A 15,645-nucleotide genomic window follows, 5' to 3' on the forward strand; every position below is an offset into this window, starting at 1 on the left:
ATTAAAATTATAATCAAAAGCCCATATTGGAATTATAATACCAAAGCATCATTAATATCATTAATGATATTAAATAATCAAGACAAATTATTAATAAGAAAAAGAAAAATTCGAATAAAATCTAATACCCACGGTACTCGTTCCTAAAAATAGTTTCCCAAAATAAAACTGTACTAAATATACCAAAGAAAAATCTTTTCATCTCGATGATCAAATTAGATAGCATGAATAATCGCTGACACGAAGATCGCAATGTAATCAAGACTTTGGAATTTTTTTTATCTGACGTGTTTATTGCAGCGAGCATGTAATATTTTCGTAATACGATTAATAAAATAGAAAATAGAGATAAAGGGTGGAATAAGTGGAATATGCAGATGAATCACGTTTAAAAGGCACGAACTAGAGGTCTATTTATAAAACGCCGAAAAGCCTGGAATCCGTGCAATTTTATAAGAATGTATCACCGATTGCATAAATTAAATTGTACGGGTCCTAAATTAAATTCATGCATCCAATTGACTGATTTATGGGATACCAATGTTCCATAATACTTGTAATATGTTCTACTCGAACGACGTTGCTAGTTCTATTTATACGGGAGTCTAATCAATTCGTAGGGGTATAAGTGTTCTTAATTTCAAAGTTTTAGCTGGCATTTCGAGACTTTTGATTCATTTTGTTCCCACCTTGACTTGGAACGCTTGTTGTTTTGAAACTCTAGAGCTACGTTTGCACAACGTGTTTTCATAGATACAATTAATAGAACACGATTGTAGGTGTCAGTCAAAGAATTTCGAGCATCATAATGTGTAGGTTGTATTCCAGAATTATTCACTGATATGATGTTTAAAAATAAAAATATCGGATAGCTTCTTTCATTCGTTACTTGTTTCTATTGAAAAGAAGTCAAGGTAATTAGATCGCTATAGAAAAATAATATTAGGCTGTTGATTTCGAAAGATCAACAGTCTGACACGATTTGATAATATAAAAATATAACCAATAAGAACACGTGGGGGCTACGATAATTTGAAGCTGAATAAACTGACTGTTTGTGTATTTATAATTAATATTTGTAATATAAAATTGATAATTATTATCAATTACACTAAACAGTGGATCACAGTTTCTTCAAGTACAATTATTAGGCATACATACTAATACTGGAATACTTATTAAAAATTAAATTAAAATTAATTTAAAAACACTATCTAATAAGAAATTTAAAAAAAGTTCGAAGAAAATGATTGAAACGAAAGCAGAGATACTTTCACGTGAGCAAACTCTATTATTAGCAATTATCCAGGAGCTATTTTTAAATAGCGAAATTTTTGCCTTTTGCAAGTCGAATAGAAAAAACGAGGTGGGAGGAGAAAAGAGGGAACGTAATAGAAGTTGGCAAGTCTGGGAAAATAAACGGGGTGTCAGAAATGGAAACAAAGAGATCTCGAGGTAGAGCGTACGAGGTACGGAGAAACAAATTTTACGGTGAAATCGGGGGTTCGTGTTTTGCCAACTCGTAAATTATCGCGATATCTGAGTTCTCCGTGTAGTGTATTTAATCAACCGGTTGAGACTAGTACCGTCATGATCCAAAACGATTATTTGCATACTTGAGTACGAGGTGAACGTTGGTTCTCTGCAGCAATGCAGCAAAGGATAAATACCGTAATGCAAAAGTGAGATTGTAACACGTTGACTGCCGCAATGAGAACAGGCATTTGTTATTAAAACTCTAATTATTAAAAATTAGAATAATTCTTAAATTTCAAATTTCAAACTTTTCATTTACTACTTTACTTAATTATTATTATTATTAATATATTATACTAATGTATAATAGTACTATTATATAAAAAATATATAATAATAAGGGTCATCGACAGGACTGGATTAAGGTTTCTGGGGTCAGGGGGTGCAGCCCCCCTTAAACCTCCCCTTAATTCAGTATTGGTCTCTAATGACCATCCACAGCATTCAACGTGTACGAGTATGTGAAACAATCCGAAATACGTATACCTATATATAAAGAGAAAAGATAATTTGAAATACTCACGGCAAGCTCGTCCTCGATACGAGTGACGTTGAGGAGAGGCTTGACCTTCTGCCAGAGTTTCCACCATGGCCAAGTACGAAGTTGCAAGTACTTCCTCAAGTTCCTCTGTACGACTACCAGGGCCAAACGTTGCTCCTGCAATCTCTTGTAGTCCTTCCTGGTCAAGTAACCTCTGATGTAAGCTTGCATCCATGATACGATCTTGCTCAATCGTTCATCGCGAAGCTCTTCCATCTGACCCAGGACTCCGGCACGGAAGAATACCTGTTGTTTTTGAAATTGGCGAAAGCAGAGAAAAATTTCGATCAATAATTTTTCCATGGTTCTTCCCTTGGAATACTTTGATTATCCTTGCTGATCAATTTTCTTTAATTTTCTCAAATTCATATTCACGGTATACAGAGCTTCCAAATTTTAATTTCTCAATCGGGATAATCAAAGTAATAAATTCATTGTAAGGACTAATTGACAGGAGCACAAAGTTACCATGCAAGCAGTGAATAGACGAGATCATCGTCCATACTGGAGTATACAAAGAGCGAAGATACATGTTTAATTATCCCTTAACATTAATAAGCGAAGCAGAAATTACCGTACGTACATGCCGGAAGAGATAAAGTGTTTTTAATTTCGCTCGGTCTGTTAGGAAAGGTTATTTGCCGCCACTGCTGCTGCCGCTGATGCTGCTATTGTTGTTGTTTTTGTAGAAATTAGAATTCTGTATTTCAACCCTTTACTTTTTCTAATCGAAGCATTCGAGAATATAGAACATTTCTTTCAATATTTTATGACATAATAAATGGAAGGTTTACAATAAGGTGGGGCCAGGGCTGTAGCCCCTCTTGGATCCCTTGATCCGACGCTTGGTGAATGCTTCGTGAAAAAAGGAAAGGGTTAAAAAATCTCGTTAGACAGAATGAAAGGATTAATTTGATGTTACGTTTAGATGGTAAACCAAAGGTTGTCTAATACCTTGGTGCGACCCATACGATATTGGTCTGGTTCCAGATTGATCGCGTCCAGGACCAGCTGGGTGGCCTTTTGTGGGTCGCAAGGTTCTTTGATGGCATTGGCGCACAGAATTTTGTATCTGCGTTCGTTTTATGGTTGGGGTGGCAAAACAGACAGAAATGATCAAGCGTTTGTTAATCACATGTTGATCATCTAATTGTTACATATAATACTAATTAAGAGGCTGGTACGAGAGATCCTTCTGGTAGTCGATCTCTCGTCAGATCGTGTATTTAACGATTTCTAACTATTAGATTAAAACGATCGTCTGGCAGTCTAGTTTCTTCGACGATACGTTGTTAGTAGAAATTCTGTTTGGTGGGTAGAGGGAAATCGTAATATCATGACTCGGTCCTAAAGAGCGCTATAATATTCGTTGGTTAGGCACGTTTACGCTGGCAAAAGATTTATGCGAGGCAACATCGATCAGTAGAATTACCGTTTCGCGAGACACGTCGCACAGAACGTAACATAATTGAACTAATTTGAAAGTGAACATTTTTTTAAAGGTTTCACAAAATACATTTTGTTATTTAAGTAATTTTCAAATCGTAGCTACCCCAATTATTTTAAAAATTAAAAAGAAACCTTGCCACTCTACGATTTTGTATAAAAAAAAACAACAAATAATGGCAAAAGCATCTAGTTCAATTTTGTCCAACCATGCGACGAATCCTCGAAGCGTAATTCAAGCGATCGATGAATTCCAGAGAATCGCACGAAGCTCGCTGTAAACAAATAAACATGATCGACGAGGTCCTCGCAGAGAACGAGGAGACCGCGTACGCGAAAGGAAACGTGCCTTGGTATGTCCAAGACGATATTGGTCAGGATCGAGACCAGACGCTTCCAAAACAGCCGCTGCGGCCTTCTTCGGATCAGAAGCTACCTTCTCCACCGCCGCTGGCGCCAGGATCTTGTACCTAAGTTATGGGGGTCACAACGGAAAAGACAGGTGATCGGACGCTATTAGTATAGGGTTGGCAGAAATTTCAATGAATATGTGTACGTGTCTGACGATAAATGAAAGAGATAAAACGAGGAATCCGGTTTCGGTCGCTTTCTGCTTCTCTTCGGGTATACTCCTGACACACGATCATTTTATACATATTTGGTTTCTAAAGGGGTCACACAAAGTCTACCGCTTAATCTACGGACATATGGGTGTACTTACATCGGCAATGATTTTGAACAATTTCTATCTAAATGGACATAGGGGGCAATTCTGGGGGTACGATATCTTCGAATAACTCAATCGGGACATGCATAACATTGGTACTTTCAAATCCACCGGGTACTAGGGCTAACAAAGATAGTACAGAATACTTTTACTGTTTCTATAGGGCTACTTAAACCTTTCGCTACCACTATGTTTCAATATGTACAGGATAGAGCAAGTAGGCTTCTTTAGGGAAAATGGCGATGTAGGCGAAGGTGGCGCCACCATTCGTATGTAAACGTTTATTCGGAAAAATTAATTTAATATTTTTTAATTATATATTCAATTGTATAGGTATAAGCCAAGAATAACGCGTGTGATAAATTTCGAGTAGTATAGCAAGTGATGGAGTTTCCTTTTCCTATGTCGCCATTTTTCTTCAGAGAAAAACCTACCATGTTCGGTACTGTACAGGTGGCCAATCATAACTGACTCACAATGAGTATAGTTTTAACTTTGATAGCCAAAGGGTTAAGGGAGGGATACTATAAAACATAATCCTGAAAACTTTCTAAATAAAAGAATGGAAAGAACGTAAAATAAAATCGAATTAGAAATAAAAAAGGTACGCGTGTACCAATAATAATAGCAATCGTTATCGACGTTTCAGAGAGATTTCAGGATAGATCGATCGTTACAGAGGGGATTCCACTGAAAACTTTCTTCAGACAAGAAGACAAATGTTCTACAAGGGACAAAAAATCAAGTTTCTTTTTCTGGGGGTTAGCAACTAGCCTTAGTGTGACCAATCCTGTAGCTGTCTGGATCAAGGCCGACTTCATCGAAACATTTTTGAGCGGCCTTCTTTGGGTCCGACTCAGCGGCCATGGCGGCCGGCGCTAAGATCATGTAACTGCACGATCACAATATAAAAATGAATCATTTTGTAACACGATCTGACATCTAGGCTCGTGCGTCTCTAACCGATTACCTATTACACGAGTATTACTAGTGCTGTTCAAGGGGATCTACGAAAATTTTTCTCTTTTTCGCTAATCAACAAATAATTCTACCGTACTGATATTATTCATTAAAAAAAATTAATTAAAAATTAAAATAAACTGAAGAATATCTAATGGAAAGTGTGCGAAGATGACAAACAGTAATTCTTACCGTAGTTTGAAGTCAGGGTAAACCATTCTGTTGGGGAATCCTTTACGACAAATACGGATGCCTTCAAGTACACCGTTACAGGTGAGCTGGTGCATGACAAGGTGAGAATCGATCACACCCGCCTGCTTCATCTCGTTGGGAATGATACAACGGACGAAGTGGGGTTGAGTAGCTTTCAGTGTGGTCATCAAGTTGTTCAATTGTTCCCTGTAGGAGGACGATACCGTGGAGAAACCACCTCCCTTCTTACCACGTCCACCCTTGCCACCACCGCCACCACCGGCATCACCAGACTGTCCTGGATGATCCGCGAAGATCTCTATCAGCAGTTTGTTGCTGGATTTCTTGAACTGATCTACCACGGTGTCGTTCAACGGGTCCTTGTTCTTTTCCAGCCAACCGGTGATGTTGTATGGTACCTGTTGATCAAAGTTCTCGTTCGATACTCTGTACAAGATGATGTCGAACAGCTCCATGATTCATGTAGAACGTACGTTTCCGGCATAATGGCCAATAGCGAAGTGAGCCGCTTGCTGACCAGGCTTCGGTGGTTTAGGCTTCAAGTAGTTAGGACTCTTTCCAAGGTGGTTGTTGTTCAACTTCTCCTCGAAAGTCTTGTCGGTGGCTTTCGGGAACATAGATTCTTCTTCAAGAATGGACAAGATACCCATAGGCTAGATCGAGGGAAACAAAGAAGATCGTTAACAAATGTGCTGATTGTGGAAGGATTTACCTATCGAGAGTGGCATTTTCGTCGATTTATTAACTCCACGTTCGACCAAATTTAAATTTCACTATTGGGAAACATCTCGTATACTATTTGGTAACTTTAAATATTTCATACTCAAAATTCGAATGCTACTCTCGATATTGTGTCTTTTATGAAAAAGACTCTACAATGACTCGATTTTAATTGAAAATTCTTAAAATACATAATACGACAGAAATTGCTTGAAAGATTCTCAGAAACTCGGAAGCGAATATTTGTTTGAATGATTTTTTATCAATAGAACAAATTTTATTATCGAAAGTTATCAAAATGATCGCTTCTCTCGGTCTTCTTTCAAGAATTTCGTATCGTTGATCGTTTCTTTACTCACCGACGAAAACATACAAACACGAGCACACACGCATGCTGGAGCAATACAAAAAACAAGGCAAATTTGCAAGCGCGAAACATCTGATTATCAGTTGGCTGCTTGTCGATGTATCGATCGCTTGTCTCAGCTTTTACCTTCTTTATCCGTTGACTGCAAGTCTAAGCTAAAATCCACAATTAAATGAATTCGCATTGCGTCGAATAGGTGTGCGAACGGCTTATTCATCGTCTTCGCGATTTTCGTGCAAATCGATAAGAAGGGGAAGGCGGAAAGAGGAAGCAGTTTTCTGGCAAACTCGATTTTCGACCTAATTAAAATGGGATTAAGGTTTTTGAAGCTCGGAGTCATCAAACTTGGTTGACAAGGGGGGCTCCGGGATTGAAAGTGGAACCCAGGGCTGTAGACTAGCGGCGTTAAATCTAAGCAATTTATGCATAATGTCGACAAAATAGAATCTACTTTTCTACTCTTTCTGCACCAAGACTCGAAGTGACTAATAAGAAAAGATGGATATACTTCAAAAAGAAGGAAAACAGGGAGTAGGTGCAAACAACGAACCTGCTAAGAGAATTAGTCGATATAACAGATTAATAAAGGAGAGCAATAGAGTTTGCATGCTGGTATCGTTTTCCTGGACCATCGATCGTGACATTCTCTATCTCGCAGCGATTCTATCATCGAAGCCGTCGACCAGGTTCGTCCAGGGGATGCTGCGATTCATGCGGCGACGTGACAATACCTTTTCGATCAGATCGATCGTTTGCTGAAGGTCCATGCCAAAGTCAATGAAAGTCCATTCGATTCCTTCGCGTTTGTATTCTTCTTGCTCGAGAATGAACATGTGGTGATTGAAGAACTGTTGAAGCTTTTCATTGGTGAAGTTGATACACAGCTGCTCGAAGCTGTTGAACTGCTCGAGACCAAGGAAGGGTACAAGCAACGAAACAGAAAAGAAAGGAGAAAGACAGCCGTCATTAATGCTGCTTAGTCATTTGTGAACGGGGGCTTACTTTTGTTCTTGTATCTTTTTCTCGTCAGGGAGAACAAAACACAAAGGGTGTAAGTTACAATATGTATATTATATTCTTTGGGACGATTTGTCTCATTAATCTGCTTCGAATTTGCACATTTTAACAATCGTTTAACATTTTCTTAGAACTTTCATTAATCTGGAGCTGCATTTCTTATCATTACTATTGTTATTATCATCCCAAAAGTTGATTCATTAATGAGAAAAGATTCGAAGCAGCTTAAAGGGACACGGAAGGGATCAAACAATCACAAGTATGAATAAATTAATTAATACACTAATGGAGAATTAACGAAGCCAAAATTTATCAATAGTGTTTTGATAAACTTTGATTTTGAATCGTGTCACAAATTAAGGTAATTATATGACAAAAAAAATTGTTTTTCTTGTAATAGACAAAAGAAAAAAAATGCACATAAGCATTGGCGTAAGTAATAAAAGATTTTTTCTAAGGTCGACCAAGTCCCTTACAAATTTTTTAATTATTAATTAAAAAAATTTTAAATGGTCAGGATGGTCTTTAGTTTCGCCAATGTACATAAGGGGTTAATTGGGCTACATAATATCTTAAAGAATTTTCATAAACGCAAAGTAATAATGGTCAATTTAGTAGTTCGATTCCAGTCCAAATTTGGATTTTTCAATTTCCTTTGACGAAAGGGGTTTACACGGGAAGAACAAATCATAAGAGAAGAAATTGTAAACGGTACATGACGCATCTCACTGTTCGCTTTAGGCGATTTTCGATGAGTCTGGGGAGGAGTGCGGCGATGATAACAGGGGGCACGACATTGGTGCCGTTTGGGGGGGCAATGGATGCAGACAAGGTGAAGCAGGTGAAGAATGATAAAAAACGAAACGAGGTACACGTATCGAGTACCTTTCCTTCCAAGGGTGAACGACAACACAATGGCAGAAAAAAAAACTCTGGAGAGAATGGAATAAGAATAAGCGTGAACCAAATCTACCAACATAAAACCGACGACCAGTCGAAGAGGTTCTGATCCCCTTTTATTTCGGTCAAAAGCCAGACTCTTTCCATCGTTGTCCGTTTCCTCAACGTTTCATTCGTTTTTCACGTTCTTTTTGTTCTGTCTGTCTCTCTGAAAGTACTATGAGGAGAATACCTTCTCGATCAGTTCGATACACGCGAGTAGATCCATGCCGAAGTCAATGAACGCCCAATCGATGCCCTCCTTCTTGTACTCCTCTTGTTCGAGTACGAACATGTGATGATTGAAGAATTGTTGCAGTTTCTCGTTGGTAAAGTTGATGCAGAGCTGTTCAAAGCCGTTGAACTGTTGCGTTCACAGCACAACGCGTGGAACAGGGGGTGACACAGCAGGGTGAATGACATAGGACCAACAGACACGAGGGATGGACAGGGGGGTTGAAGAGAAAAACAGAAGGGAAAAAGAACGATAAGTAAAAATTAAATCAGATGCTGTTCGATTGGTTTCGAAGGTAAAATGTTCTCTCTTTTTTTCATTTTTACAAGTTAATCAAGGTTAATATTTACTTGATGTTTATTCTTTTTTAATATATCTATGCATTTGCAAATATTATTTGAATTTTAAGGCTTCTAATACAGTAGAGATAATTGTGTCTATTGTGATATAAAATTGTTTGCAATGCTTCAAAAAATTTTTAGAATGCGTTAGATATTTTTTAACCTTGACTAATTATGATTATGTCCCTATATAGAATAGGGAGCTAGTCTGAAAAGTCTAAAAAATTAATCTAAGAACATTCGGCACACGATTTTTGCACCTAATGATCCTAGAACTGAATTTTTCAATTCACGTATGAAACCAATTTTAAAAATTTCAAAAATCATTTCAATTGAACCAATTACAGTTCTGTATGTCGTGCATGAAAATTGAAAAGGTTTGTGTTGGTAACGAGATGGATCTGTTCAAATGTTTTTACAAGAGTAAGTGGAGAAAGATTCTAAGAAAAAATAATTGTTGTTCGAAATGCAAAAAAATTAAGAAAGGGAAAAGGAGTAAGGATTGAATGATTGATTTGTTATGGAAATCGGGTGATGATTGAAGTGTAAAATTGTCTAAGCGAGTCGAAAAACAAAATGTAAGACTGCTTACTGGTCGCTGAAATGCGAAATCACACATCTGCGTAAAGGACAATACAAATTGGGGTAAGGATGTAAAAAACGATTACGATAAAAGTGTTTACGACCAACCCAAGAAAACAGTGGACGATCACTATTGCGTTTTGCTGTATAAAGCGTTAGATTTTAGCGTTTAAGGATCCAGCTGGTCCTTTGATAGATCCTTGAGCTGCGTTTCTTTCGTGTTTGCTTTCTCTCTTTTTTTTTTCGTTCTAAGTATTACTATGGCTGGATCGGTCTTTTGATCCTTTGCCCTGATCGATTCAATCGTCATTTTGTACCTTCTCGATCAGTTCAATACACGCGAGGAGATCCATGCCAAAGTCTATGAACGCCCACTCAATGCCCTCCTTCGTATATTCTTCTTGTTCGAGGACGAACATGTGGTGATTGAAGAACTGTTGAAGCTTCTCATTGGTGAAGTTGATGCACAGCTGCTCGAAGCTGTTGAACTGTTCGAGCAACAATCAGGCATGCTTTTTACTTCGGATTCAGTCTACTCTTACGCGCGTAGGCTGTTTCTCTAAGAGTCGCTTCGTCGGCGAATCGGAAGCTCTACTATCTAAATTCCTTTTCCTTAGAGAAAGGATAGGGTTAAATCTAGAGCGTCAACTACTGATCAGAGTTTCGATTAGTCAATGGACGAGTTTGAAATAAAAACTGAACTTGTACAAGGCTCCTTATCGAGTTTAAATTGTACAAGTTAAGGAATTTTAATCGTCTATCGACCAGTCGTGACGATACAAGATTTTAAGGAGTAATTGTTGTAATGTTTGCAAACAATGATAACAGCGTTGGACGAAGTTGAAATATTTGCCAATTTAATGAAACAAACAAATTTTGAGTTCTTCTTCTTTGGAAAATTGAATCAGGAAAATTGAAAGATCTCTTTTGGCAAATATTTTCTTCGTATCTGGTCGCCTCCAACGTTTCATCAGCTAATTAAACTTTCAACGTGTTAGTCTACTTTCAACTACTACCATGATTAAACCGTCTGTCTGGCAGACCGTCCTGTTCCTCGATGGACAGTTGAGAATAACAAGTTGTAACAACGGGTTAATCAACTACTATCAAATATACAATCTACTCAGCGTGAAGTCCACTGTTTTTAATATTCCTTAAAAAAAAACACCAACGACGATGATCGAGGAGAATGGTTGATTTTCAACAATTATTCCTTACCGGTTCAGTTTGCGTTCAAGTGTCATCGCTTTCAGAGTTGTCCATCACGAATATAGTATAACGGACGTGCCTTGTCAAGAGAATTTTAATTACACGAATAGATCGAGGGGTATCATGCTTTACGTGTAACAATATTTTCTAAAGAAAAATTTCAAACCTCATTTCCAACTATCATGCGCGTTTTGGAAATGAACGAGGGATTAGAAACGAAGAAATTCGATCGAAATCGATCTCTCGAAGAAGAGGAGAAAATTATTCATCATTCAGGGAGACATTCCAAAATGTTCTAGTAGAAAAATCCATGGACGATTGAACGCTGCCCTAGGGGCAAAAGACTACGAAAAAAAACAAACATTGACGAGCACAAAGATTCCGCCCGATTATAAAAATATGGAAAGGGGAAGAAAACGCATACGGAGAAAATAGTGTACAAAGAACGTCTGAATAAAGGGAATTGAACATTCAGACCAACGATGACAGAGATTGAAACATTTTTTTTAAAATGGGTGACATTAAGGGCGAGCATTAACACTGTACAGGACGAATCTTTCGGTAAGATCGAATCATCACAGGGTAATTTCCTTTCGACGAAACAAGATACGGGGAATTCGTAATGGAAAAACGTAAAGAAACCATGGTTCGTCAAATTGACGTGTACAAGGGGCTACCTTCTCGATCAGTTCGATACAAGCGAGGAGATCCATTCCAAAGTCAATGAACTGCCAGACAATACCCTCTTTCTTATATTCCTCTTGCTCGAGGACAAACATGTGATGGTTGAAGAATTGTTGCAGTTTCTCGTTGGTGAAGTTGATGCAAAGTTGTTCGAAACCGTTGTACTGAAGAACGAATAGAAATGTACCTTTGTTGTCAGGAATTTACGTCGAGTTTTACGAGAATGAACTACGAGGACAGGTTCTAGACGATCGGCACAGAATTTTTGTTTTCTAGTCTATGCGTATCTGTGTCTATCAAGTGTCGAAGGATGAAAATGTGATTATTTTCCTACTTGTCCTTCACTCTACTCAGGAATGAGTACCATGAATGTAACAATGATGTATGTAATATAAAAGTATAAATTGAATGAACAACGAGTAATCTCCTTAACTGTGTGAAAAGGGTATAACAGGATAAGTGCCCTTGAATCGATTTTATTGAGCTATGCACCATTTTATAGCTTATAATAAAAAACCGTTGAACAGCAAGTTTCAACTTCGTATTTCAACCAGGAGTTGAACAACGGTTTTTTATTATAAGCTATAAAATGGTGCATAGCTCAATAAAATCGGTTCAAGGGCACTTTTGGCCATTTTATCCTGCTATACCCTTTGTCAAAATCAGTATGACGTGTGTATATTAAAACTTTAGTGTTAAATGGCAATTAGCCATATATGCTTGTTGTCAACGTGTCTATATAACAATAGGTTTACGACTGAAAATCCGTTGAAGATTTTTATTCTTCAGATACTTATTGAAATTGAATCAATGTCACTTTTCGAGATTCCATGAAAAATTAAATTATTTCATAAATAAAGATAAAAATCTTCAGCGGTGATACTTGTTCTTGATAGTGTGTTTATGTATAATTTGTGTATAGTCTGAGCGGAAGTACAGGAAACTTACGTCGAAGATCTCAAAACCGGCAATATCCAGTACACCAATGAAGTGCTGTCTCTTCTGTTTGGTATCCAGGGTTTCGTTACACTTTTTCACTAGCCATTTGAACAGCCTGTCAAACATGGCCTTAGACATGGCACCGACCGAGTATGATACCTGATCCTTGTTACGACCTTGGGTCACGAACTCGTTACCGACCTTGATCCTCGGTTTCAACAGGTTCTTGTACAGATCCTGACAGTCGCAACCGAGCAGTTTAGCGACACGTTCACCTTCCTGTAATAGGGAATTAATTAATTTGTAATTAGGGTGATGGGAAAATCATTAAATATCTCGTGGAGGGCTACGTGTGCAGAGTGTCTCAAAAACCATTGTATATATAACCAGGGGTGGACTGGGATTTAAATTTTTACCGAGTGAATTAGTGACATGATGGCCCCCCTGTTGAACGTGAAACTTTAATTAACACTAGAATTATTTTAAATTATAAATTTTATCAAGGTATTTTGGTTAAAATGTACGTTAGCTATCTGTTGAGATAAAGAATGAATGTATATATTAAATTATGTTTCTCTTCATTATTTTCAACTGAAAAATAAGTGTGCATCAAACGTCGGTAGTTCTAGTGTTAATTAGACCCGAAATCTCAAAAGAATGACTGAGACACCTTCCACCACCATAGGTAATTAGCTTCTACTATAAATAATACATGGAAGTGAGAAATGAAAAGACAAATACCTCGGTACCATCAGCCTCAGCCTGTTCCTCACGACCCCTTTGTTTGAATTTCATGCCACCCATGTGCATGACAGCGGCGGTGATCTTGTAGATGTCGTTCTTCTCCTCTTGCGTGAAGCCCAGCACATCGAAGGCTTGCTGTTATCGAAAATAAACAATTACGATCGATTTTAAACACTTTCGTATCAAAAGTTCCATCGAAATTTGATCGTATCGTCTTCATTAATATAGATTTTAACAGGAAACTTTTGATACGATGGATAGGCGTTTTGTAAAGAGAAATGCTGAATCACTGTTAGTAGAACATCACAAGAGGACGGCACAGATAATAGCAGAAAGAAAGAAAGATAGAAAGAAAGCTAGAAAGTGGGCATTTCTTTAGCAGCTTTTTCGACAATCAGCGATCGTGAAAAGCGGACGTTTCGTTATATGTCACTTTGTCGACGGTACACATGCTATAAGCAACGTTTGTAGCGGCAAAGCAATAGAGAAAAAGCTTTGAAAATTAAGCTCTAAATTCTATAAAGTGAAAGAATATTGAAAATAAAAAAAAGCAGAAGCTGAGCTCGTACTGTATGACCGCTTCTACCTAGAAAATCGTATGATACTATTTTTGGTACCAGAAACCGAGTCTACCGGAACCGGAAACGGTAGAAGAAAATCCATAAAAAGAGAGAAAATTCGAAGAAGAAGACGAAGGAGGATCGATGTTTCGTTCGCTCGTTTGGTTTGCACAGATGCGATTCACCTCCTTCGTTGAGTAAAAACAAGGATTAAGAGTCGTTCTTTTTGGTGCATTCCTTTGAGAAGAAGACTCTCGAGGAGGTCCTAGTTCTTCAAGTTCAACGTCGTTACCCACTTTGAAGTTTCGTCAAACCGTCGAGAATTTCCATCTCGAGGCTGATCAGTGATAAAGAGGGGGTGTTAAATCTACCAAGGATCAACAAACGATCTAAGGAATTTTCGTAAAGTATACATTCTTTGAATTTATACAACCTTCCCTTGCCATTCGACTGGTTCCCCTTCTCATTAATTGTCTTTATTGAATCGAATTTTCGAATTTATACAGTCCAATTTTGAAGTCAAGGGTGGGCGCTGATAGGGGCTAGGGGTGCTTGAAAATCCATTTGGATAAATTTGGGGTGCAAACTCGCATCTCAAATTCATTTTTTTTTGGCTTTTCAAGCATACCTTATTCCACACAGACTTCACCCACTTCATTAAATATAAGTAATTTCCGAACAAAGTATAAGGGCAGTCGATTGGTTTCGGCTACGTACTTACGCACCCAAGCACGTAACTACGTATACGTACGTACAGGCTAAAATCTAGATACAAATAAACTAGATAAAATGCTTTGAAGGTATAATTGGATAATTTGGGGTTCTACATTTATGTACATGGAGTCCCAACGACAAAATAGTAACGAAAGATAAGAAAATTACTGTTACACCAAATATGTATCTAATTTTTAAATTTTCTATATGAACACTATGACAAGGAACATATCCATTCGTTACTATTTACTTGATATTTTGGATAAGAAGATCTAATAGAAACTCGTAATCAGGGGGTATTGTACAATGGAGGATGTACAAAGAAACCATAGAGACAGGTATCTTTCATACATATACGTATAGTTTGGTATGAAGGTAGAAAAAGTGGGGGTACGTTCAAGGGGTGTCTAGAAACAAGAAACATGGGTTGAGGAATTCGATTGTTCAAGGACTTACGTCCGTCAGCAAACATTCCTCGCCATCGTCGACGTTGGGGATCGTGATTTTTCCTTGAGACACGTTGTAATAGTCGTATATGTTGTTGGACAACATACACATATCTGTGAAGCATTTCGAAAAAAAAAAGGCTTAATTATACTTGAATCACAAATTCGGTACCCACTATTATCCTGAACGTTAAATCCATTCTGGATGATTCCTTCGTGTCGATTACATCCCTATCGCGTGAAGAAAAATTATCTCGGTAAAAATCGAACGTTTCCGGTGTTGTCTTCCAGATGTTGCGAACGAGCGACAAACAGCTGACGCAATGGAAGGCAAGGTGCATCGGAGATGATCGGGGAGCGGGTACCCAGGGGGGGCTCGGTTTACATTTTCGCCAGTGAAAATTTGACTTTCAATCGAATACGTTTGTTTTTTTTTTTCCTATGCTCCCCCAATTTCCCCGCACCCCGATTGCGGCTGCAGCAAGCGTTCGCAGGCGGGGCGCGAGGGGGGTGATGGAAACCTCGGCCCAACATTTCTACCACCTTGCTTCCGTTTACCAATCAGCCACATTCTTCTATTTTCATTAAATCTTAAAAAAACAAAACACACGAGAGTTACTTCTATATATTTGGTAATTCGAATGATTTTTTAAGTGGACCACGTAGGGCATCCTTCTTACTGTGGCATTCAATGACAAAAATATTACTTTTACTGAAAAATCGAA

At 38.0% G+C, this 15,645-nt stretch overlaps 1 protein-coding gene across 22 annotated transcripts in view; it reads right to left on the reverse strand.

Moving 5' to 3' along the window:
• The window catches only part of LOC114876930 (myosin heavy chain, muscle), a 37,293-nt gene that overhangs the window by 12,746 nt on the left and 8,902 nt on the right, over positions 1 to 15,645 (reverse strand). For 3 of the 22 annotated variants that reach the window (XM_029188883.2, XM_029188880.2, XM_046290032.1), the window contains exons 9-15: positions 13,198 to 13,335; positions 12,466 to 12,735; positions 8,660 to 8,830; positions 5,897 to 6,076; positions 5,403 to 5,821; positions 3,873 to 3,993; positions 2,060 to 2,323 (exon numbers count right to left, since the gene is read on the reverse strand). In XM_029188883.2, the coding sequence (XP_029044716.1) occupies positions 2,060 to 2,323; positions 3,873 to 3,993; positions 5,403 to 5,821; positions 5,897 to 6,076; positions 8,660 to 8,830; positions 12,466 to 12,735; positions 13,198 to 13,335 (1,563 nt within the window). Of the gene's footprint in view, positions 1 to 2,059; positions 2,324 to 3,872; positions 3,994 to 5,024; positions 5,143 to 5,402; positions 5,822 to 5,896; positions 6,077 to 7,241; positions 7,413 to 8,659; positions 8,831 to 9,941; positions 10,113 to 11,510; positions 11,682 to 12,465; positions 12,736 to 13,197; positions 13,336 to 14,930; positions 15,035 to 15,645 lie in introns of all 22 variants that reach the window. The other 19 variants (XM_029188898.2, XM_029188895.2, XM_029188889.2 and 16 more) reach the window with 13 other exon arrangements.

This window comes from Osmia bicornis, chromosome 1, assembly GCF_907164935.1.
Source record: "Osmia bicornis bicornis chromosome 1, iOsmBic2.1, whole genome shotgun sequence".
NCBI classification, from domain to species: Eukaryota; Metazoa; Arthropoda; class Insecta; order Hymenoptera; family Megachilidae; genus Osmia; species Osmia bicornis.